General features: G+C 40.9%; 1 protein-coding gene across 1 annotated transcript; it reads right to left on the bottom strand.

The window, feature by feature from the left end:
- Positions 1 to 157: 157 nt before the first annotated feature.
- On the bottom strand, positions 158 to 24,470 carry PPP2R1B (protein phosphatase 2 scaffold subunit Abeta). The gene is made up of 15 exons (XM_067750986.1): positions 24,311 to 24,470; positions 23,054 to 23,144; positions 22,551 to 22,651; positions 18,932 to 19,164; positions 18,495 to 18,642; positions 14,359 to 14,514; positions 13,584 to 13,698; positions 13,078 to 13,148; positions 12,584 to 12,718; positions 11,645 to 11,818; positions 7,955 to 8,015; positions 3,934 to 4,088; positions 3,424 to 3,566; positions 2,937 to 3,028; positions 158 to 2,531 (listed from the first exon to the last, which is right to left on the bottom strand). Exons 1-15 carry the CDS (start codon positions 24,422 to 24,424, stop codon positions 2,515 to 2,517), a joined length of 1,806 nt encoding a protein of 601 aa, XP_067607087.1. The 5' UTR covers positions 24,425 to 24,470; the 3' UTR covers positions 158 to 2,514.
- Between the last annotated feature and the right edge of the window lie 1,696 nt (positions 24,471 to 26,166).

Consider the following 26,166-nt stretch of genomic DNA (forward strand, 5'->3'; position numbering starts at 1 on the left):
TTAGTCCAGGCATTGTACAATCCAAGTGGAACGGGGACTGGAGAAGGGCCACAAAAAGCTCGTTTCTTAAAAGCAGTGAAATTCCTTCATTGTGTCGACAGGGTAATGAGAAGCAGTTTGGATGACTTGTTCAACACACAAAACACACCAGAGCACGTTTTAGAAATTAACTGAACATATTTTTATTGAGCACCTACTATGTACACCAGACACTGATCTAGGTGCTGGTGCTACAGATACAGCAGAAGACAAAATAGACAAAAATCCCAGCCCTTGCAGAGCTCCTGGAGCTTACATTCCAGTGAAATCAAGACAAGAAAACTAATCCATGGAGAAAATGACAAAGTTATGAGCCAAAGAACAATTCTTCTGAGGACTAACAAAAGGGATTCCCTATTGTTTAAGTCAGAAAGAAACAATGAAGTCCCTTTGGGGTCACCCAAAAAGATAGGGCCCTGCTGAGCTCCCTGACCCAGCCTGAGAAAGCAAGGGCTTGCTGTCTACCCTTTACCACAGTTTTAGGGTAGAGGTCAATGCACAGAGCTCCCCAGGGGGTCCACTAGGCCATTTAAAAGTCTATCCCCAAACCAATGGCATTTCCAACCAGAGGAAAGCAAGGGTTGTGCAAATTTGTTTCAATCAAGACAACAGTCTCTCAAATATGAAATTCAATGAAGACAAACAAAACCTGCAGATAATAAAAAAACAAAAAGAACCATGAAACTAAAATTGTTTACAGCATAATAGTTTAAGATGTTAAAATGAGAATGTAGAAGAGATTATTGCCTAGGAAAGTATTTAATCCTTAGCCCAAAAGTAATAAAATAGAAACATACTATAAACTAGCTTGGCAGTTTTAAATGCAGGCAGGTAATTCTGATTTTAAAAGTTCTGTTTTTCCAAGGTAAGACAAACTTGAAAGTATTTGGTCAAACTTGGTTTTATGAAATGGTTTAATGTACAAAGTTTTCTAGGAGTCTTTGGACCTTCACAAAACAGAACAGGGCTCGCTGGGTTTAAGAGACTGTGAATGAAAGAAAACAGTCTGAAAACCAAAACGGAAACAAGCAAACTACATAGCGAGATGCACTGAGAGAAAAAAAAGCTACAATAAAACCTCATTAATTAAAAATGCATTAGGGACAAGTTGAGTTTGATCAGGTGAAAAATGTTCATAAATTTTAAAGAAAAAATATTTAAATTATCCATTAAATACATATGTATATATATCAGAGATAAAGAGTAAATTGAATGCATCTAAATAAAGGTGTGGCCTCACAAAGATCCTCACGGAAGGTATTTTAATATAATTGAAAAGAGTGATTAGTAACTAGCATATCAAGTGGTAAACGGGTGCTTTTTAAGGAGCGTTAAAATTGTTTAAGTAGTTCAGACCCAACAGGCTTCCTCACGTACTATCAATTTGCTTCAGCAAACCCTTCAGCTTAACTCATTATCTTCAATTCCAGGAGGAACTAATGAGGTTTTACTGTAAAAGTAGAAAAACAAACATTTCAAATGATAAGATTCCAGCATCACCTATACCAAAAAATTAGTAATGAAACTTCAGTTTGGAAAGCTACTACTGTACAATGTAGCAAGGACCAAATGTTCACACAGCCGGAAGGAGAACCAGGCAAAGAGCAGGAAATCCTCACAGTGGATTATACCAGTGGTTCCTTTACTCATTAGAAATACAACTGCAATCTTACAGTCAAACAGTAGAACCACTGCTTACTAGGAGGCACTAGATTTTAAGTTTCTCAGCGGGAAAGAGTATTTTTGAACGCAGTCACAGTGGGGAGCTGTGGAAAATGAGTTAGGTTTCAACATGACACATTAGCAGCAAGATGCATCTGCACTTCAGGTTTATGAATGACATGATTACAGTCAAAATCGAGCAAAGAAGAACCAAAACAACCAATACATGAACCCTGAGCTTCCACATTCCCCTTTCAGGTGAGACACTGAGGCAGACCATCACTACCCAGGAAAATATGGCTCTCACTACAGTTAAACCTCAATGTGTCTCCCAAGCGGAGTGCTTATCAAATAAGTTATTCTAAACCATGTATATTTCACTTTGGAATGATGGAGACACACAGATACATATAAACATCAAAAGGATCACTCTGTTCCACATCTGGGTCCAAACCTGTCCAGGCTTGGTGGAATATTAAGTGGCCGGGGCCTGGTTAAACAATGAGGATGCAGGAGATCAGATGGTGCTAAATAAATCATTAGGAGACAACCAAGAAATGACTGTGCAAGTGTCAGGAATTGGTCACAACCAATAAGAACAGTTAAAATATAATTATCCCAACAAGGAAGACAAGTAAAAAACAATCTTTAGAAAGAATCGAGTCACTGAAATTTGATTTCTTCTTAGTTGTTGCCATTTGTTCAGATGAGGTCTTGAAGGTTTTCCATTTTTTCTCTCCACCCAGTTCAAGAACACATGGACTAGAAACCTGTGATAAGAATTTAGTAAAGTCTTTCCCCTCCTCTTCTTCGTTATGCCAATGCAAGCACTAGAAAATTCCAAACAAAAGCAAGTTAGTGGTACAGAAAGTTCATGAACTATCTATGCGAACATTAAGCACAACAAAAATGACCCAAAAGCATAAGACTATGTATGAGCTTCTCACTGTGGTCAGTTTCTTTACTGTCAGGCTAATCAAAAGTTAAACTTTAAAAACTAATTAAAATCCAAACAAAAAACTGTTCTTACCAGTAAGAATCACATCCCTACCCAGCCCTAGGAATTGGGAAAATGGCCAGCTCAGTGGTGGGCCAAGAAGCTTCTACCCAAAGAGAAGACGAGCATTCCGGGAGCTTACCACCTCCCAGGTCCAGATGCTCATCGCCTGGCCCACTTAACACCACTCATACCCCATTAGCCGAAGCAAAAGCTGGAAGGCAGAAAACAGACATACCACTTATAGCTTCCTGTGCAAAGTACTTGACATCCACGTCTTCATCTTGGCCTAGCTTCTGTAGCACCGGCTTAACTTCCTCCTGCAAAGCACTAAAATGCAATGGTATCATCTGTGAGAGGCAGTCTTCTGAGCCAGAGAAATGCTTTATGGTGTGTGTGTATATATATATTTGCTCTATGGTAATTTTTAAAGTTTAAAATTTTTAAAAAAATCTTAAAACACCTACAATATAAACTTGACAAGTATTAAATAATTTCTCAGGTTCTCTGTAGAATTAGCTTCGAACAATTAGCCACATACGTACACAGCTTAAAGTCAGAGTACACACACTCAAAACTGGTTGTTAAATTACTCTATTATTTTCTTTAACCAATCCCACATCTTAGGTGAAGTGAAAATCACCGAATTTAATTTTGGCTATTTCTGCCTATATGGGGTGAAATTTTAAAAGTATTTAAAAAAAAGAATAATACTAAAATCTTACTCGGTATCTAGAATTGGTCCAATTTTCTGCAGCGATTTGGCCACATTGAATCGGACATTTGCTACTTGGTCTCTTGCCATTTTCAATACAACAGGCAGCATCTGCTTAGTGGTTATTTCCTGACCACAGGCTTCAGATAGTGCCTAGAAAAAGAAATAAGACAGCACATTAAAAACACTTTTATTTTTCTAAATATCCCCAAATCTAAAGAGACAATATTTAATAAGAAAGTAACTGGCCAACAGGAAAATGTTTCTAGTGTGAGCATGTGAATGAAGGACACAAGGTAGCAAAGAATCCCAGAATTAGACCAGCATTCACAACTGACTTGACTACAGATTTTAACACAAATTGAAAAATTGACATTTTTCTCTCATCTCCTAACTGTCCAAATTAATCAGTATAAGAAATATAGTCCAAATAGAAGGCAACATATTCAGAATTCATAATACAGTACTGAACAACTGGTTTAACATCTGAGCTTAGCAATAACAGCTATGTAATACTTACATTAATGCAGAATAGAGTGGTCATTCTGTGCAGGTAATTAGGATCATTTGCCATTACTAACACTTTGGGAACGATGGTATTTTGGGCCCACTCTTTACCAAACTTCTGCACTAGTTTCACGAGGCCGTTGGTGGCAGCTTCACGGATGGCGTACACTGCAGAAGGGGTGAAGGTCACGTTGTGGTGCTGCTCAGAGCGTGAGCACAACCTAGTTTACTTCTACTTACATCATCATCAAAGGTGGACCAAAAATAAAACTCTGTAAACACTCCAATTTAGTCAGACTGCAGTGGCAAGCATGCTCAGCCATGACTCCTAGTATGCTGATTTGGTCTTATTACAGTTTCAAAATGTATAGAATGTCCAAGGAAAAGGGAGGTAAGGAGCTCATTATACACATCACTAATTAATTGGCAAATATGAGTGCCAACTATGTGCTATGTGTTACAGAAAGAATGCATAAGATACTGCCCTCAAAGATCACACACTTTAGCAGAAAAATGAAAGCTAATGCGTTCCAAGAAGTCATGTGATCTAAGCCTGATTATAATGAAGCATGAAATTGTATACTAAAGACCCTGAGGGCTGTAGGAGTTTAGAGGACAGAGAACAGGGAGATCTGGGAAGGCTTCGGGAAAGAGAGGCCTTGCACTGGGCCTTAAAGATTAGGGAGGATTTGTGTAAATGGAGAGAAGAGGGGAGGAATTCCTGGAAAGGCCAAAAAAATTTACCCAGGGCACAAAGGAAAAAACTGGAATCTGGGAGACTGTAAGGTTGAACAGTTAGGGTGGAGCCAGAACACAGAGCATCATGAAAGCTAAATTTAGACTTTGTAAGAAAACCAATGATGGGTTTTTAAAGCAAAGTTGTGACCCTATGACCAATGTGGTATTTTAGCAAGATTATTCCAGCAGCAGCAAGAACAGCTGAGAGAATGACAGAGAGGGGCTATTTAGAGGCCTCTGCTGTCATCTATACAACAGCAAATAAAAACTTAAGACTGACTTGCTTTTTTTTCCCTTAAAACTGTTTGTTGAGACAACATGTCAAATGTCTTCTATGAATATATGTGCCTGCTTTAACCTCATAATTCCCTATGAGGTCATTTAGCAAAGATGTCATAAATCTAGATCATAAAGGCCTGAGCTACGATCTTCTCAACAACTAGTTGCTACATACAGCACTCAGCAAAGACCGGTGTGGCAATGCTTCACTTTACGTGTCCGATACGACTCAAAATTTGGGTTCGGATAACAAATCTAGAGTGGTGGGTACTGACTCCTTATTCTACTTCTCTCTCCAGATGGGCCCAACCCTCCTGGGTGACAGCTGTGGCTTAACAGCTATCCAAGCCACAGCTCTGATCCTGGACAATTTCTACAAGGCTTTCGGACAGGAAATACCCAGCTCTTCCCAGCCCATAGATCCTTTTAGGTAACGCCACTGATGAGAACAGGCAAGGCAGCTTAGCCAAGGAACTATATAATTTATTACCAACATGCAACCTGACCAAAGCCTGTGGGAGCAGCAACCTGCCAGGAATATCTAGAAGCACTCGCTAAGGAGCAGCTCAAGTGAACTGTTCTACCCCTAACACAAATTCCCTCCCTTCACACTCACATTCTTTGTCTGGGGCACACCATCCCCCCCACCCCCGCCCCCCAACCAACCTCTTCCCATCTGCGTCTTCTCCTCTCATTGTTTTTTTTATTTGCCTGAGATTTTTCTCATCCTAATGCCATTACCACAGGGAAGGGATCTCACTGCCAGAGTAACCAGAGACAGAGCGCTCGGCCTTGACCCAGACCTTAACTGCACTCAACTCTACTTGGCCAGATGCCTACTATGTTCTTGGCTTCTCTCAATTTTGCTGTGAAAAGAATGCAAACCATTCCACGGTTCTGCCTCTCCTCTCTGCTTGTTTTGTCTCTCTCCCTCCCTCTTCTTCCCTCTCCCCTCAAGGTCTGGCTGACTTGCAACGTTCCTCTGAATTTCTAACACACTCTATATGCTCACTAACTTTGGTACTTTTCCCTCCTCCTATAAAAAATAAATTCCCCTTCTAAATTCCTCCCTCTCGCCAATACTATCCACTCAACCGTGGGAAGAGAAGTAAGTGATGCTTTCTTCCTTATGGTTCTCTGGATTTTTCACAATATCCTTTTAGTAGTTTAATAAGCGGAAAAAAGTTTCCAAAAATTTAATTGATCATTGATCACTACACGGCAGTTATCTAAAATGTGAAAACAAAACCCCATATGATTAAGTATAGAACAATTTCAGAGCTGACATTTCATTGGTTCAAAGAATTTCATTGGTTCAAATTTGCAATGCCCACTTAAGTATGCTACTGCAGAAAAAGACACAAGGGTCTCTGTTGCTCCCAAATTGGAAAAAAAAAATCAGAAAAAAAGGAAGTATTAATTAACCTGCATCGACAGAACAATCCTACATGGAAAAGGTGTCAGGAATTCAATTCTTCGTGGAACAGGAGGATTTTAAAAGTTCCTCAAAATAAATCTATAACACTAACTTTCCAAGAAAGTATGAACTGATCTTCTGGGACTCACTAACATTAAATATTTATCAGAAATAATATAAACACTTTATTTCTAAAAAGAGAAGACTGCCTTTCCTATGATTTGCCAAACCTCTGTTTCATTTAAGAAGAAAAAAATTAAGCCATAAAAAGGTAACTTTGGAGGACAAGAAAAATAGAAATAAAATCTTCACAATCTAGTTTGAAAACAATGAAATTATCTACATATATACGCCTTTATGAGATTTGCATTTTGTTCACACCCATCCTCTTCACTTCCTTAACCATGTGATCTCCCATATGATCCAACTATGCCCTCAGCAAAACCACCTACATGTACAAGCAGACACAACATCCCCACTCCGCCCAAAGAGTCACCCATAAGCACCCACAGAGATACGTTCAGTACATAAAGTATATATAAGAAGCTCTGGAACTGAAGCAGGATACCCATCTTATCCACCAAAATATTGAACCAAAGCTCACAGGACACTGTAAGTCCTCAGGGCCCTCATCTGAACAGATCTCAGACCACACCGAAGCTGCCAGGTCTAGACATGGGGCTGGCACTGGACCTCACTGGTACAGAGGGAACCCCTCCTACCCACTTCTGCCCAGCAGACAAGAGGAGATACCCAGACCTGAGACCTTGTCAAAAAGTCAACTGCTAACAAGTTAACATGAAGTGTCTTTATATAAAACATGAATTGCCTGTATATTTTGATAAGCAGCAGTTCCAGCTTTTATTTGTAACACAGTATGTGGCACTAGAGGAAAAAGATTCTGTGACTGTTGAATTATGCTATAAATGCAAAGAAAAGGTAAAATACTAAAAAAATCTATTTTGTAAATGCTGTCCTATCTGACCCTGCCCTGAGTTCTCAGCTCTCCCTCTCTTAGTATCATGGCAGCAGCAGCCAGGGTACGGGAAGTAAGCATGCCCTTCACGCAACCAGAAATCTGGGACCTCTCTATCCTAGGTCACAGCTGATGTCTTTCACTCCTAGACACCTTTATTGCACCACTGTATACCTCCTTCTCTATGTCACCTCAAAGAAGACAAGTAGCCATTTCTTCCCCCTAGGCCTTTCTTCTGATTCCAATCCCTGTCCAATCCAGTCTACAGTGGCTGAAGACACAAAGATGGCATGGCCGAGTAGAAGACCTTGAGATAAGAAAGGAATGAATATGTGTGTAGAAGAGACAGCCTGAAAATAATGTAATAGAATGAGAAATAGGGCAAACAGATTTTTCAATGAAGAAAATAAAATTTAAGATAGAAAAAAACTGGTAGAAAATTGAAATGTCAAACTTGTGCTCAGAAAAAGCTAACTGGATTTTAATGAAAGCCTGTCTCCATCCCTGTACTCGTAAAACAAAATATGGTCAGATTAGGATTCCTTTCTAAAAAGAAAATATATGAACAAAATATATTTTGGATATATGCAAAAACATGGGCCTTCCATTAACTTATTTACTTACCATGGTCCACAAGCCAGGCCATACATAAAGAATTCAGCTTCTCATCAAAGAATTCCACACCCTATGGATACAGAAGATTCCATTAACAAACGTCTCCAAAGTTTAGAAATCAAGATGTACTATTTGTATTACACCAGTGTGACCTGAAAGCTAAAAAAAACGACTTATTTCCAAATAAGCTGAATTCATGGACCAGCCAGAAAAAGAATACCATGAGATTTGATTTACAAACTGTAAACCTATTTTTACTGGATAGAAGTCATAAAGAAGAGCAGAAGTGAGTCGGCCCAGGCACTGCTGAGTGGGAGGGAACAGAGTGGCCTGGAGCCAGATGCAACACTGCAGATGAGCAGGAAGAGTGTAGCATGCACAGGCTGCCAAACAATCTCTAGAATATTTGTAAAAATGAATCACCAGGAAAATACCAGTCAGTAATATTAACAATTCTCAAATTTTCCCCCTTTTGGTTAATATCATAATAAATCCTTAAGGATAAAGAACGTGACATCAAGAGACAGACTTATCTCCAGCTAAAGAGAGTACTCTGGGATCCATGGGAGAAAGCAGAGAGAGAATAAAGCAGGCACAAGAGTACAGTGAAGTGGTCCCAGCACAGTCACAGTGGAACCATCCTACTTCTCTCCACCACTGCTCTCCCCCACAACGGTGGCCGCACCAGCACAGGCTGCAGACAAGCTCCTCGAGCTGATTTGCACGGACCCAGCACCGTGGGACGTCACATCATGTGGGCGATCGCTGTGAACTGTGCTTTCCCAGCACCCTCCTCTTGAGGTCTACGCGTTCACAGTCTTTAGCTTCTTTGGATCCTAAGAAGTTTCTGACCAGTGATTATGTATTTTCAATAAAGAAATGTAATTAAAGTGCTTTGAATATATGATAAAATGGCTTCATAATACTAGATTATGAACAGGCTTTATTTTAGCACACCCTTAGATTATTACCATGTCCGCTCTCAAAGACTTATTTTTCGTTTCAGATCATGGATTTTTCTTGAGTCTTAATTAACTTTTATTTCCTGATTCTTGTGGTTTAGCCTTACTTTCACTCACCATGGTCCATAAGCCAGGCCATACATAAAGTCTTGAAAGAATTTTATAAGTTGACTACCTGAAATAAAAGTCTTTTACAGATTTTTTTTTTTAAGGATAAAATATATGATAATAACAAGAAGTTGAAGTTGTATAACAAAACGTTTCTGACTGATGCATGTCACCTCTGCTAGACAAGCATGAGGCAGCCAAAGTCACCAGGTGCCTGTTTCCATACTCCTCCGGAGAGCTATCAACCTTTGCAGGCTTCCCAGGTCTGGGAGGGACAGAGGTTCAAGAAATGGTACTAAAATTCACCCTCCCTTCTGGACAGTTATTTCAATCTTTAGCAAACCAGTTAAGCACTGCTGCTTTCGATTCCGGAGAGGTGATTCATGACAGTCACCAGTGAAGAACAGAAGATGACTCTCAGTACTCGGGAATGGCAGAGGGAAAAAAACTGACAGGATGACTTTGCCTGACCCCATCAGCTATATAGGTATCCTCCACTTTTCGAAAGTTCACTTTATATCACTTCACTTTTACAAAAGAGCTGTAAAACAATACGTGTCTTCACTAACCAAAAGAAATCTGAAGGGGATTTTTTTAACAAAAAAAGGTGAAAACAGCATTCAGCATTTGTCTTGCAGTGAGTCAACAAGCCCTTCGACAGGCAGTGTGCACCACAGCAGCAAGAGTGGCCCCGCCAAGCTCCTTCCCCTAGAACTACACTCAGCATCTCAGCATCAGGCCGCCATTGCTTTGAACTGTGCCTGTGAGCATCTGTGCTTTATCTTGATTTACTTCCTGTATCTGTTAGCAAGATGTGTCCTATGGTAATTGCTTCTTCGCTTCGTGCCATTTCAGCTTACAAAAGCTTTCTTAGGAATGCTCTACTTTCAAACAGTGGGGGAAACCTGTACACTGATAATCTTTGGCATCCATTTTGAAGAATGGGACACTTCAAATTTGATAAAACATATGACGTCACACACATGCACAGACACATTTCATAAACTAAGTATACCAAAATAACAATACAAATTCAGTGATCCAAGAAAAGAAAAAAGAAATCCCATATGCTATGATATGAAAGGAACAGAAGTGGGGTTGAAAGAGGGGAAACTAACTGTATTAATGTTGGATATAAACTGACATATTACGAGCTTTCTCAAAAAATTTTCAGGTATTCACTTTCTTAACAGTCAACAAATGTTAAGTGCCTGATTAATACCAGGCACTGCACTATGGTAAGCACTGGAAATAAAACACTGAACACAGTCCCTGCCCTAAAAGACATCAGTTGTCTATCTCCTCAACTAGATTTTAACAGACAGTTATAATATACTATAGTAAGTGCAACCAACATGGTGAGGGCACATCAAATTTAGAACTGATGAGGCTATCTACTAAAAAAGAAAGGGAAGGATGTGGCTATAAAACCCAGCACTGAGGGCTTCCCTGGTGGCGCAGAGGTTGAGAGTCCGCCTGCCGATGCAGTGGACACGGGTTCGTGCCCCGGTCCAGGAAGATCCCACATGCCGTGGAGCGGCTGGGCCCGTGAGCCATGGCCGTTGAGCCTGCGCGTCTGGACCCTGTGCTCCACAGGGGGAGAGGCCACAACAGTGAGAGGCCCGCGTACCGCAAAAAAAAAAAAAACAAAAAAACCCAGCACTGAAATTTTAATTAATTTAAGATCAGTACAACTATCCATGAATCTCAAACAGTAATGTGATAATGTAGACTTTGGCCAAAATACTAGCATTACAAACTTCAACACTCCTTTTTTGTATGGAGAGCCCTCAACTCCCTTTAACCAGAATGTAGGAAAAGTGGTAACCAGAGACATTTTGCACAGAATATAGGCAAACAGGGAAGCCTCCCTGAGCAAAAGTCAAAACTGATTTATCTCAAAACCATACTTCCCTTTCTTCTGAGATAAATATTCCTTAAATCACAGAGACATTTAGTAGCACAAAATCTATGTGACATAAACCAAGAAATTAATTATATTCTTCTATGGCTTTGCTTTCAGATAGTGGGGAGGTGAAATGTGTTTCTATAATACCTTTTTATTAGAAGTTAATGCAGGGCTTCCCTGGTGGCGCAGTGGTTGGGAATCCACCTGCCAATGCAGGGGACATGGGTTCCAGCCCTGGTTGGGGAAGATCCCACATGCCACAGAGCAGCTAAGCTCATGCACCACAACTACTGACCCTGCACTCTAGAGCCCGCGAGCCACAACTACTGAGCCCACATGCCACAACTACTGAAGCCCACGCGCCTAGAGCCCGTGCTCCACAACAAGAGAAGCCACTGCCATAAGAAGCCCACGCACTGCAACGAAGAGTAGCCCTTGCTCGCCGCAACTAGAGAAAGCCCGTGCACAGCAACAAAGACCCAATGCAGCCAAAAATAATAAATAAATTTAAATTAAAAAAAAAGGATACATAAAGTTAAAAAAAAAAGAAGTTAATGCACTGATGAAAATGCAAACCACTCTACAGGCAACTAAGAGAGACCATAATTTCATGAGTCTAAATGAACATAACCATAGGAGCTACCTGGGCCTCCTACTTGCCATGGTAAATCTGCTCTACTATCTGATGCTATCCTTCAGTTCACAGAGCACCATACTCACCAGCTGGCCTGCCAGCAGTGGCATATACTCAATGATGGCCAGCCGGACCCTCCATTTGGCATCTTCAGCCAGCTCCACTATGGCAGGAAGGAGTGATTGAGAGAGCTGCCGGATTCCAATCACTTCATTTACACAATCCAAATTGGAGATGATGTTCAAACGAACTTCAGGACACTGCAAGTACACAAGCCCCAAAAGACCACATGTAAAGATCAAGTTCTCTGCCCAATATTCTCCTACCAACACAATGAGTAAATAAAATTTAAAATAAGAAAGTACTGACTCAGGTGAAAAAAGTATTGTCTTGGAAGAAATACTTAACACTGAGTACACAAATAATTCAAAGCACATAATTTAACTGATCTTAACCAGAACTTTCAATGAAAAATCTATAGAAAGGTAAAGGGCATAGGCTATGAAATCAAATTACATGCATTCAAATCCCAGATCTACCACTGCTGAGACCCTGGGTAAGTTATTTTACCTCTGTGCTTCACCTTCTTCATCCGTAAAATGGGAATAATAATAAGACCCACCCTCATAAGACTGTTGTGAGAATTACATGTAATAATAATACATGCAAAGCATTTATGATCATGCCTGGCACATAGTGTTAATAAATATTAGCTAATGTTATAATTTTGATATTATTATATTTATATTTAAATGAAAGAAACTTACCAAACAAAGATCCATTAAGTTTAAAGAGGAAAAAAAAAGCAGCGAATATAAGCAGGAAATAGGCAGAGAAGATGGAAAGACATTTTTAAGTCTGTATCAAATGGCCCATTTTCTGGGGAACTTATAACCCCATGCCCAAACATTGTCAATGGTTTAAAATAAGTTACTTTGTTGGGTTCTATCTCAGTGAGACCCCAAACAAAAACCAAACCAAATCACTGACTATCAAAGGATAACAAAATTTATAGCCAGACTTACCTCATCCTTTAACTGAGCTAAAAAAAGAGGTAGAAGATGTTCAATGGTATTCCCTTTGCCCAAAATCGTAGACAATCCCATAATTACAGAAGCTAGAGCCGACTTGACATGTTGATTTGTATCAGATACTAATTCCTAAAACAAAATCAAAATTAAAAGCCTTTCTTTTTTTTGCAAGACAATAGAAACTTCCATACCATTTCACAAGGAATTTTAAAAGACAGCACTATTTCAGTATTGATTAGTTGATAAAGTTTCCTCAGACCATCTGTCAACTAATATAAACCTATGCACCAAAGAGCACTTTACACTTATAAAGCACTAATAAGTAATAAATAACAATGTCACATGTTAACATATCTGTCCCATTCATCCCTGGTCCAAGTTTAAACTCAAAGAGCTTTAAGGGAATATTGATACAAACAAAAACTGAGGTAAGGTTTACCTTCATATAGGGCAAAGTGAAACAAAAAATAAACTAAAGTTAGGTTTACCTTTATATAGGGCAGAATCTGATTCATAATTATGGTCTCTCTACCTTCCATGGGCAAGTTCTCACAAAGTTCTAAAAGAGATAAATAGAAAAAAAAAAATACTTACATAGAGCCATTACAAGGAGCCAAATGAAGAAATTTAACCGGGTTTATCAACAGTTTCAAGTTAAATCAAATCATATGTTTAAGCAAGTAAGCTCCAAGGAGGAAAACTGGCTTATTTTAAATGCACTTTTTGGTCAATCTATATGCCACTGTGTACCACACCAATCCAACCTGGAAATGCCTTTTTTTTTTTTTTTCCTAAAAACAGAAACAGGGTAACACAGCTGTTTGGTTTTAAATACAAAGGGAGTAGCTTTATGTGACAATGTAACATTTCAACACATTAAAATCATCTATTTACTTGAAAACATAATCTAAAACAAAAAAAATACAAAATTCACTGACATAAAGAATGCACCAAAGTGAATGACATAAACTACAACATAAACTGATGCCTTAACCTTTTACTTTGTGGGCAGCAGCTGCCCGGACTTCAGCTTCACAGTCTTTGAGTAGGTTCTGAAAGGCGGGGATGAGGTCATTTAGGGTGATTTTGGGACCCACAGCTTTCTGGAGCTATAAAAGAATTTGTACAGGTTTTAATGTATTCTAAACAAAATAAGTAACATGAACACACAAAACAGCGCGATCTTCAAGTATAGACAGTCCCCAACTTATGATCGTTTGACTTAAGATTTTTCAACTTTAGGATAGTGTGAAAGCAATACACGTTCAGTAGAAACCAAACTGCAGATTTTGAATCTTGATCTTTTCCCAGGCTAGCGATATGCAGTACAATCCTCCCGTGATGCTGGGCAGAGAGAGGAAGCCCCAGCTCCCGGTCGGCCATGCAATCACGAGGGGAAACAACCGATACGTGTAAAACCATTCTGTTTTTCACTTTTAGTACAGCATTGAATAAATTACATGAGATATTCAACACTTTATTATAAAATAGGTTTTGTGTTAGATGATTCTGCCTAACTGTAGGCTAATGTAAGTGTTCTGAGCACATTTAAAGTAGGCGAGGCTAAGTTATGATGTCCAGCAGGTATTAAATGCACTTTCAACTTGCAATGGGTTTATCGGGACATAACCCCATCCTGAGTCCAGGAAGATCTATATATGTTTTTGCCATGAGCACTTCTAATTCAGAAATTTTTGGTACAACAGCAACTCTGTGGGTTTCTGTTTTTTTTCTTTAGTACTCAAAAAATGTCAGTGCAACAATTTTACCTCTGAAAATTTGTCAGCTACCATATAGCGAACTCGCCAAGATTTATCTTCTGCTGCTTGTCCAAGTGTAGGCATCACCAAAGCCTCAAGGTCATCCTCAGAAAGTAACTGAGCAATATTGACACAAGCTTCCACAGCTAGGAGGCGCACTGAATCCTAATGAACAAAATTCCTTTCCGTTAGTCAGATAATATTTACTGAGAGCTACGCGGCAGTGTGTGGTGTGTGGTAGTGCCGTGGGTATCATTTAATTTAAAAAAACCAACCACACTATATGCAGCTCATGTCTTTATGTCTTGAAATAGCTGCTCCCTTTGCCTGGAATGGCAGGCATGTCAAAGCCATAAAGGCAGAAATGACTGTTCTCTGAGCGAACAGCAAAGTAATGACGTTAGTTAGAGTTCAGGATTTTTATTAAGGAGAATGAAAATAAAATGTGAAGATTAAGTGAAAAAAGAAAACGTTTTAATGATGTCTCTAAATCCTCACTATAAGAAGTTGAGGGATAAAAATGAAAACAATGCTTATACAAGTTGTTTACAACAGATCAAAACAGAGAAAGAGAATAGGGAATAAGGGTAAGGGAATGACTTAGGAAGCTCAGTTTTCAAAATACTCATTGTAGGATGGCAGTAATAGGAGTTTAGGCATGAGATAATGACTTGGAAAAAAATACATAGAAAAACAAATTTTTTAAGTAATTAAAAAAAACATTCAATTTAAATGTTGATGATCAAGGACAGAATAACTTTGAGGTAGCCAAGCATAAAAAACCCAGCAGAAAAAATTAGGTATGGGATTAATGAACTCAGCTTCCCAAATGTAAACCACCAAGTATCAACGTAGTACCTGTATGACCTTTGCACAAGTGGAAGTATATAATTAGACAAATCAATGAAAAATAGGGAATTGAGCTATAGATTCGGGAATCATAAATATATTAGTAGGAACTGAAAATACATAAACATCTGAGCACCCAGAAGAAACAAAACAAAAATTTTAAGAGTATGTGTGTGTATATATACATATATAAATATTTTATATATGTAACATTCCTGTATGCGTATATCTAGGCATGTGCAAACACACAAGGGATAACAGCAACTCCAACTTTCCGAGACACTACACATTTACAGATCAACAATAACTTACCCTACGCCCAAGATACTAACTACTCTATCTAAAGGAACAGGCTAAAAAAGGCAGAACTAGGTTCTTGGTAGTAGCTATACAGCTATTTTCAGATTCCAAAAATTATGATGAATCAAGGGATTACCATCATCTATGGAAATATATACCCATCAATATTTGTTCAATTAATCAACTGCTTCTCTTCCAGAACTCCTGATTTTCTTCCCTATACCTGCTACTCCTCCCAGCATCTTCTCCACTCAGCAGTGACACCAGCATCCACCCAGTTGCTGAAGCCAAAAATCAAAGAGATATTGATTCTTCTTCCCTTCATCCAATTCAATAATAGTTCTACTGACTACCTCCAAAACTATCTCCAGTTTCTCTCCATCTTCACTATACCACCCTAGTTCACCACTGTCTCCTGCCTGGATTATTACAAAAGTCTCCTAACTTGTCTTGCTGTTTCTACTCTCAATCCCACCTTACAATTTAGTTTCCACCCGGAAGCCAGAAGGATCTTTTAAAAATGTAGATTACATCAAATCACACCGCTGCTTAAAATCTCGGTGTATTCTCATTCCACCTAGAAAAGAAAATCCAAACTCTACACCCTTGTGGTTTAAAGGTCCCCCACAATCTGGCCCCTGCTTATCTTCTCCAAACTCATCTCTGATCAGAGTCCTTTTCACCCACTATGTTCTAACCTCAGGGCCTTTACACTAAGTGTCCTCTCTTCCTGGAATTCTCTTTTCCTGGAGCTCTGACACCCTAGGAAAGGGCATGGCTGGCATTTTTCTTTCATGTCTCAGTTTATGCCACCTCTTCAGTCCTTCTCTGACTAACCAGTCTAGAGGATGCCCTACAATCACTCCCCACCACTGTGTTACCCGACTCTATTTTCTTCATAGTATTTATCCCCAATGTTTTGTTTGTTTATTATCTGTTTTCCTTCATTAAATTGTAAACTCCATGACAGCATGGTCCCTGTACACCCTGTTTAACACTGTAAACCAGCACTAGAACAGTGCCTGATATGTAGAAGGTGCTTCATAAATACTTTCTCAATGAATAACTAAGGCAGGAGCAGCAATTCTATCAGTAGTCAGAGTGAATATACACACATGTATTTTACAACTAAGCACAATATTTTTTTGAGCATCCATTGCTGCTAATACCACAACTAGACATAACTCTTGATGAAAAGTAACCTCCATCTACGAAGTGATCTTATTGCCCCCCAAATATCAAACCTAACTCTCCTTAAGCCTTTAGATCAGAGCTGGGGCAAGTGCTGGCCAAATCTGAAAAGCAGCAAGTTTCTGTAAATAAAATTTTACTGGAACGGCACCATGCCCATTAGTTTACATATTATAGAGTGCTACATACAACAGCAGAGCTTTGTAGTGACAACAGAGACTGTCTGGTCCATAAAGCCTAAAATATTTACTATCTGGCCCTTTCACAAATCTCCACTCTAGATTCAACTACCAATTTTGCAGGACAAAAGAAAATGTTAAATTATACCACTGGAAATGTAATCAATGAGATCTCAAATGAGGATTCTAAACCTGTACTGTTCAATGCGACAACCATTACCCACTCACTACCTACTTCTGTGTGCCTGGAATGTAACTAGTGCCACATGTTTAAAGGATAGTTATTTTGGATATATTGGGTTAAATAAAATATATTATTAAAATCAACTTCACCTGTTTTTTACTTTTTAAAACGTGGCTACTACAAAACTTAAAAGTAACAGCGGCTTACACTGTATTTCTGTTGGATACTGCTGTTTTAAACTATACTGTATGAGTAATAAAAATGCAAAGAGAAGTAAGGAGGTGGTTACCACGAAAGTCAAGATGAAGTGTTAGTCTTAAGGGGGTGGAAAGTGAGGAGTGGGAACTGGGGAGCAGGGTTGTGTTTGGGAGGGAGCCCATGCTGGGCTTCCGGGGTAGTGGCTGTCGAAGTTCTATCTCCTTTCATGGATGAAAGTCACAAGATGACATTAACTTGTAATGATTCATTAAGATGCATATTCACTTTGTGCTGTTTTCTATATATTATTTTAATAAATTAAAAAAATTATTTCAAAAGATTTACCATCTTTAGATCTAGAAGCTGAAAATAAGACTCATGGGTATGTATCTGCTGCTCGTGATCCTGTACACATAAAGTGATTCTAGGGCAGCAACTAGGTAAAACCTGAAGGGCTCTTCTTCTGGAGTCCAGGAACTCTGGGGGCTGATCCTCCAAAGCACCATACAGAGAGGCAGTGCAGCTTAGCAGTGAAGGCCATGAACTCTGGAGCTAAACTGCCTAGACTCAAATCCCCAGTCCAACACTGCTAACTATGCAACCTTGAGCAAGTCACTTCAATTTCCTGTGCCTGTTTCCAATTATGTAAAATGGGGTATCTACCTAATGGGGCTGTCGTGAGGACTGAATTACTTCCCGTATGTAAACCACTTAAAACAGGCTGAGAAAGATTTATTTAGGTGCTTGCTAGTGTATTATTATTGCTATTTCTACACCAATGAGATCCAGATCCTTGGATTTATAACTGCTATCAAGTGAAGTCATCCTATACACTCACATAGAGGATGCAGAGGGTCAAACAGCTTTCCCAATACATGCTATGCTTGTTTATCTGAAAGTCAAAAATTCCAGGAAACATTACTCTCCCATGACAATCCAGCCTGCAGTGCCCAAAGGTATGTTACCCTTTAATGCAGCTTTGGTCTTCCTTTCTAATTATGGCTCTCATTTCCTCTTTGACACCCCCTTCCTTTTAACAGCTGCTAATGTAAAAGAAAACTGTGGTCTGGCTAAGAAAGAATTATAAGGACACTGAGATGGGTCATATTAAACTTTATCCAGGCCAGAATTAAGTATTAATTCTGCAAAAAGGATCCTACCATGAGAACCAAAACACCCAAAGAAATTCTTAAAATTTTAAGAGGAGCATATCTGTGTACTTTAATTACTAAGAGTTAACCTACCTGTTCATCGGAAGCTAGATTAGTGAACAATGGAACAATTTCACTTTTCACACTGTCTAATTCCAGAACTTTTGCAAATTCACCCAATTTGGAAGCAGCAGCACGTCGTACCATTGGTGTGTCATCTGAGCACAAGGAACGGAAGTGCCTGCAGCAAATAAAATAATGAAGGTATTTCCTGTCAAATGCCATTGATGAAGCATCCCCCAACGCACACAGAAACTTTAGAGGTTTTCTCTTACAACCATCAGCGATTAGACTTCTACTCATAGAAGTAACAAGGGAAAACCCACGGGTATATTCAACTGGACAATAAAAAGTGGTGTCATTAATCCGACTACCCTGATACCAGTCACTCACTGGTAACAGGGTACTGTGTAACTTGTCAGCTGTGAACTCCCAATAACCCCAAATAACTAAAAAATACCATATCTTACTGTCTAATTTCTGCTTTGACAGCATTTGAAGCCCTGGGATAGCAAACGCTGAACAAACCACATGCAGATGTGCGAGAGGTAAACCAATCCCCACTCGCTAGGCGTTTCACCAGAGGGACAAAGTGAGCCTCCAGAGCCACAGGAGTGTGCTCCTGGGAGATCTGCCTCAGGGACTCCACAGCCTTGTCTCGAACCACAGTCTCTTCCACGGTCGCCAGACTTTCCAGAGGAGGCTAAATAGACCAAAACGGAAAACGAGAGAGAAAACTTACTCAATCAGGTTAGATACAGATTATCACCTTTTAAAGTGACTGAAGGGAGGTGGTACATGTAACCAGAATGTTAGCTACATCACACCAAATGGTTACTTTCAGTTCACATGGTGATAACATATGGTGTGTCCAACCTGAAGACACGACTTCTGTAGGACAGCCAAGATCTCACGTCCCAGATGGCAATTCCCAGATGGTGTCTACAAATGACACAGTGGAAGAGACTTGACACAATATTAATATTATTGTGAGCTGAATCACTAGATTTAAAAGCTATGTAGCAGGACTTCCCTGGCAGTCCAGTGGTTAAAACTCCGTGCTCCTACTGCAGGGGGCGTGGGTTTGATCCCTGATTGGGGAACTAAGATCCCACAAGCCGCACGGTGCAGCCAAAAAAATAAATAAATGAAAGCTTTGTAGCCAGATTCAGACAGGATAATGTACACTTCCTCGAGTAAGTGCAAAAACATGACCAACGCTGGGCACCATAATTACATGAGGACATCTCATCAGGACACTGAGTCCACAGCCTTTGGGCTATTATTCTACCATTCCTGGAGGTGGACGCTACCTGTGTCCACTGTCTCCACACCAACCTATAAAAGGCTGAGAACAAAATCCTTTTTTCAGAATACATCCAGAATCTTCCCAAGAGTCACACACAGTGGGAGTTTCCAAAAGAACAATTAAGTGAAGAGTGCAGAGGTGGTAGCAAACCTTGCCTGCAGCTTTAGAAACAGAAGAGACCAAAGGGGCTGGTCTGGACTAGGATCAGTGAGTGAATATAACACAGCCCAGTAAAAAGTGACAGAGGGCGGGTTCTCTGAACCTCTGCCTTTCTGGGTTTACACTCAGTCCAGGCAAATGCAGCATATACCATGAGGTGCAAATGTTAAAGACAAAACCCACATGTAGAACTGACCAGGAGAGTTAAACACAATTGTGAGTCAAAGGAGAGACGTGTGTCTATCCAATAATACATTTCAAAAATTATTTGATACACAGAGGTAGAAAGTATTCAGCTTTTCTAAGAGGTATTTCAGAAGCCCTTTGAAAAGATACTGCTTTCTGACTTGTAAAGGCCTTTCATGATCTGTCCACTGCCATCTCTGACCTCCTCTCATGCAGTATCACTGGATAATCTCTATCACTACTACAGGGTAAGGCAAGCTCCTGTCTCTTGATGTGAACTCTGCCTATCTCTCCATGCTCTTTTCCTATGCCCCCGGACCACCACTTCTTCCAAGTCTAGCACCAACACTGTATACTCCTGCAGTCCAACCGGTTCCATGCTTCCAAGGCTCTTAAACTCTTTCTTTTAAAATGATAATTATTGTTATATTCTAGCACTGAGGATACGGAAGAAACAAGGCCACAATTTCCTTGCTCTAGTGGAGTTCACATTTTTTTTTCTTTTTTAGGTCTTTTGATTTTATTTTTTTAAATTTATTTTATTCATGTATAGTTGATGTACAATGTTGTGTTAATTTCAGCAAAGTGATTCAGTTATACATATACATACATTCTTTTCCATTATGGTTTATCACAGGATATTGAATATAGTTTACATTCTAATGGAGGACGATAACAACTAGTCATGAAACCAACTAGATGGTGTTGAGTGTTCTGTAAAGAACTAGAATAAGGGGAATTCCCTGGCCGCCCAATGGTTAGGACTCCACACTTTCACTGCCAGGGGCCCAGGTTCAATCCCTGGTCGGGGAACTAAGATCCCACAAGCCAAGTGGTGCGGCTAAAAAAAAAAAAGAATAGGATAATGTGATAAGGGGTGAGTGGGGAAGCAATTTCAGGTTGAGTGGTCAGCGAAGGTCTCTGAGATGCATTAACGTTGATATGTGAATGACAAAGAGACAGCCCCAGGAAGCTCAAAAAAGAAACATTTTATTATAGGGAATACCTAGGGCAAAAGTCTTAAGGCAATAAACCTGGTTTATTCAAAGAACAGAAAGAAGACCATTGTGAATGGAATGAGGTTATTATGAGGGAACACATGAGATAAGCTCATAGGGGCAAGTTTTGTAAACTAAGGTACAAGCTAAGGTAGAAATCTGGGATTTTCTAAGAGTCGTGGCAGGTAGTGAGTGATCCACCCGCTGGGTGAAGAGTGAACTGTAGTGGTGGGGCGGGAGGCATGAGTGGAAGGCAACTAGTTAGAAAGTTACTGTAGTAATCTAGAGGAAAGATCATGTCATCTAGAAAGATTAGAGGAATGAAGAGCTAGATGGTAGTAGGGATGAAGGAGAGTGAACTGATTTGGAATATATATAGAATCTATAGGAGTTACTAATGGATTAGATGTGGGAAATGAGGGAAAGCGAATTCAAGAATGTCTTCTAGGTTTTGGTTTGTGCAACTGGGTAGACGGTGATGCCATTTACTGCAACGGGGCAACTAATTAGGAGGCATATTTGGGGAAGAAAATTGATGTTGTTTTAGATATTAAATTTGAAATGCCTGTTTGACATCCAAGTAGAAAAATCACAGGCAGATATATAGAGAAAGACAAACATAGATATTTATATCTATCTTTCTACATATATCTATAACTGGAGTTCCATGGAAAGGTAAGAGGTAAAGACAGAAGTCACAAGAGTCAGCAACATAATACAGACAATATTTAAGCCCGGAAGCATTCAGCCCTATCTTGTCTAACTGGCAAATTCCTAGTCATCCTTCAAAACCTAGTTCAGACATTCTCTCCCAACAGATCTTCCCTGATCACCCTGGGTTAATCCCTTGCCCTTCTCTATTACTTGAATGCCTTTTATGTGCTTCAAATTTTTCCATCTAACACCGCACAGTAATTATTTGTTGACACATAAGGACAGAGGCCTCATTCCATTCATAATGCTCTTCTCTAACATTAACATTGTAACTTCAGTGCCTGATATAATAGGTTCTCAATAAATGTCAACTAAATTAAACTGAATTCATCAAATTCGCAAAGTAAGTCAGAAGCAAAAGTTACAATTAAAGACAAAACTAATAAACATTCCCAAAGCCATAACATTGCTAGATGAGCGTTAAGATTTCCACTGTAAGGGGGAAAGAGCCATGAACAAAACCCATCAAATCCTTTTTCTCCCGACCTCTAAATTAACAAATCTACAGAGGCAAAAAAGAGGGAGAAGTTCTTTAATTCATAGTCAGAAAAAATAAGAAAGGGTTAATTGAGTCCAAAGGGCCTAGTTATTTGTCCTCTCAGTAGCTAACACTGTGACTATCCATAAAAAGATCTGTATAAAAAATGCTGCAGTGTGCCTATCACCAAACAATGTATCATTTATACTGCAAAAGTTGTAGGAGAGTAGGCAGAATATACTCACCAACAAACAGTGGGCAAAGTCAGGACCTCCCACCAGGCCAGTGAAATTTCCCAGCTGCTCAGCAAGAGCTAACAGTACCTCATCTTCATCATAAATTGTATCTGGAAATGACAACAACCCAGTACTCATCAACAAGGATATCTGGCCCAGAGCTGGACACTCACACAAAACTAGGAATAGACTCAATATATAACTAGATGGTCTGTCACAGTCCTAACAGCCTTTTCCTCCTTCTCAATCAAGAGTCTATGGATCTGTTTTACAGAATGAGTTAGAAATTCATAATCCATATCAATTACTTTCCTATTAGCTAAATAGTTAAGGTCTGAATATGTCTGGCCACAAAATTACAGTATATGCTGTCCTGTTTCTTCATGGGAAACAGCAGGCTCAGTTTAGTACTTACTAATACTGTGGGTAACAAATTCGAAAAAAAATAGCCAAAGTTTTGAAAGCCACTGGAAAACAGAAATGCCCATGCCTTTCCTCCAAGAGTCACATACCTGTAAGGAAAGGCAGCAGTTCAGTTCGCGTCCTTTCTACTCCAAGTGCTAGAGCAATTGTTGATAATTTCTTAATACTATTGAGACGGAGCTTTAAAAAAGTAGAAAGAACGAAGTCAAGAAACAGTTGTGATTTAGACCAAAAGACAGTAGTTGCATGCTTCCCTGGTGGCGCAGTGGTTAAGAATCTGCCTGCCAATGTAGGGGACACGGGTTCGAGCCCTGGTCAGGGAAGATCCCACATGCCGCGGAACAACTAAGCCCGTGCGCCACAACTACTGAGCCTGCACTCTAGAGCCCTTGAGCCACAACTACTGAAGTCCCCGTGCCTAGAGCCCGTGCTCCGCAACATGAGAAGCCCGCGATGAAGCCCGTGGGCAGCAATGAAGACCCAACGCAGCCAAAAATAAATAAAATAAATTTTTTAAAAATGTGAATCATTTAAAAAAAATTAATAAAAAAAAGACAGCAGTTGCAAACAGGTGAGATAATAACATACAGGTAAGAATGAAGAAAACCTTTAATTTAGATTTCATTCTATGAGGAACCTCAAGAACAGTGGAACACACCTTCATTAGCTAAAGGAAGATTTCTTAGGAGAAACACGTTGACGGGCCCATTAAACAAATGAAAGAAAATACAATATTCAGAAAAGTGAGACAATTTTAAAAAGAGAGAACTTTGGCAGTGGTGAAGCAGGTGAAACGGTTGAGTACAACCCCTGCCTTTTCAAAGAAAAGTTCCATCAGAGGTGATACACCGCCTCCTCTAGGTTAGTTAGCCATCCAACCTAATTTCTACCCCACAAGCCCAGCGGAAGGCAGTCATTCACCTGCACTTCACTGGGCGCCTTGGCATCCTTGCAGCCCGCTCCAGGCCCTCGCGGTTCCGCTCCGCCCTCCTCCCGCTCGCTCAGCTACAGGGATGACCCGCCCAAGGCTGGACGCGGCGTTCCCACCGCCCGGCCCGGAAGGAGGGCCCAGGAGGGAAGCCGGTTCTCCCACAACCGCCCCGGACCCGGTGCGACGCCGGGCCAAAGCCTCAGCCGGCCGGGACAAGGGGTGCTGGAGAGGTTCCCGGCCCGTCGGGTCGAGCCACCAGAATCCCTCACGGATCTCTCCCCTCCTCCCTGTCAAGTTTCTGCTCCGAGTCCCAGCTTTTAATCCCCGGGCCTCCCCTGCCCCGGGGCGGGCCTTCCCCCTTCCCTACCACGCGCCCGGCCGAGCCCGCCTCCGCTCCCCGGCCCGACTCCAGTACCTGCACGTCCTCATTGCGCAGCTCGTCGATTAATACCGCGATTGGGTAGAGCGAATCGTCTCCATCTCCGCCCGCTGCCCCCTGGCCCATGCGGGGCCCCGCCACGCCCGCCATGTTCTTTCTCCTCCGCTTGGTCGCCACCGCCCGCTTCGCGCCCAGGCCCCGCCCCGTGCCCAGGCCCCGCCCCGCGCCCGGAGAGGCGGGGCTAAGACCCAGGCTCGGCTAGTGCTGAGGTCGGGGAACCAAGTGCCTGGCCGGCCGGTGGAGGCCCCATCCCGGACCCCGTTGCCGGCGGTGCACGTCTGAACTCCAAAGGACACGTGGGCTGAGAAAGCGAAAGGAGACCGCGTGTCCTTTCCCCAGGCAAAAGAAATAGGGGCGGGGATTCGTCCTGCTCATGATGATCTGAAGGCGTCGGGGACTTACCTGAGTGAACCAGGCTGTGCCCTCTTAGGACTCAGGCGGACCAACGAGGATGCCCAAGGACAGGAGGAAAAAAGATTTAGCGCCTCTCCTGACTTCCTCCTGGCCCTGAGCCATTTGGGTCTCCAGTCCTAATTTCCCCGCTATCCTCAAGCTTCCACAAAACCCCTCCACCTCTTCCTCCGGCCTGTGCGCCAGAATTGTATCTGGCTCCTGCCCCGTAAGACAAATAACGCGGGCGGTGAGAGAAAATGAACAGCGCTATCCAAACTCCCCAGTCAATATTTTTTCCGCTTTCTCCATGCAAGCTGTTAAAAACATGTTGCTCTCTTGTTTTTGTTTCTTTTCAGTTTGGTACTGGAATGGTGCCTTCTGTTGTATTTTCTTCCTCCCATTTTTTAGGTCTTTAGCATGCTAGAAGTACAACAATCAAGCAAAACTAGGGCAAGCTTTAATCCTTCCAAATTGGGTGGCATGGCTACTTTGCTTGTACAAGAAAGGCTAAACTGACCTCTCTAGAACTCCAGGAGTCCTCAAAGGCAGCAGTGGCAGGAGGTGAGGGTATGGGAGTGCTTTCTGACAAAATTTAGTGGGAAGTTTCCATTTACCCTTGTTAGGGCAGCATGGAATAACTAGAATGTCCCTTTTTGTTTGTTTGTTTTGAACTATAAGCAGCTTGGATTGATAGCTACCTATGGTGATCACAAGCTCTGAAATGGTAATTCTATGTGTTTGATTAATAAGAAAAGTAAAATTATTAATAAATCTAATTTAGGAGACTTTTAAAAAAAAACATGGGGTTCGGGCTTCCCTGGTGGCGCAGTGGTTGAGAGTCCGCCTGCCGATGCAGGGGACACGGGTTCGTGGCCCGGTCCGGGAAGATCCCACATGCCGCGGAGCGGCTAGGCCCATGAGCCATGGCCGCTGAGCCTGCGCGTCCGGAGCCTGTGCTCCGCAATGGGAGAGGCCACAACAGTGAGAGGCCCGCGTACCGCAAAAAAAAAAAAAAAAAAACCAAAAAAACATATGGGGTTCTTGGAAGTAAACACAGTAGATAAGGCTTTTGATCATAGTGAAAGTTTGAGAATCAATGGATCTGAACAGTAATTCTCAATTTAGGTTTGTGCATGTGTTCTCTAGGGTTTTGTCTTTTTTTTTAATATTTATTTATTTATTTGGCTGCATCTGGTCTTAGTTGTGGCACACGGGATCTTCCTTGTAGCATGCGGGAACTTTCTTTGAGGCGCCTGGGCTTCTCTCTAGTTGTTGTGCATGGGCTCAGTAGTTGCAGCACGCGGGCTTAGTGGTTCCGCGGCATGTGGGATCTCAGTTCCTTGACCAGGGATCAAACCCACGTCCCCTGCATTGGAAGGTAGATTCTTAACCACTGGACCACCAGGGAAGTCCCTAGTTTTGTTTTCATTTTGATAATT

Source organism: Pseudorca crassidens, chromosome 9 (assembly GCF_039906515.1).
Source record: "Pseudorca crassidens isolate mPseCra1 chromosome 9, mPseCra1.hap1, whole genome shotgun sequence".
Lineage (NCBI taxonomy): Eukaryota > Metazoa > Chordata > Mammalia > Artiodactyla > Delphinidae > Pseudorca > Pseudorca crassidens.

Coding starts and splice junctions, on each gene's coding strand:
- PPP2R1B (XM_067750986.1), bottom strand. CDS start 24,424: ATGGCGGGCGTGGCGGGGCCCCGCATGGGCCAGGGGGCAGCGGGCGGA. Junction 12,719..13,077: donor AGATTCTGCCCTATATAAAG/GTAAACCTAACT, acceptor ATTTTGTTTTAG/GAATTAGTATCTGATACAAA. Junction 11,819..12,583: donor TAGCTCAGTTAAAGGATGAG/GTAAGTCTGGCT, acceptor GTGTACTTGCAG/TGTCCTGAAGTTCGTTTGAA.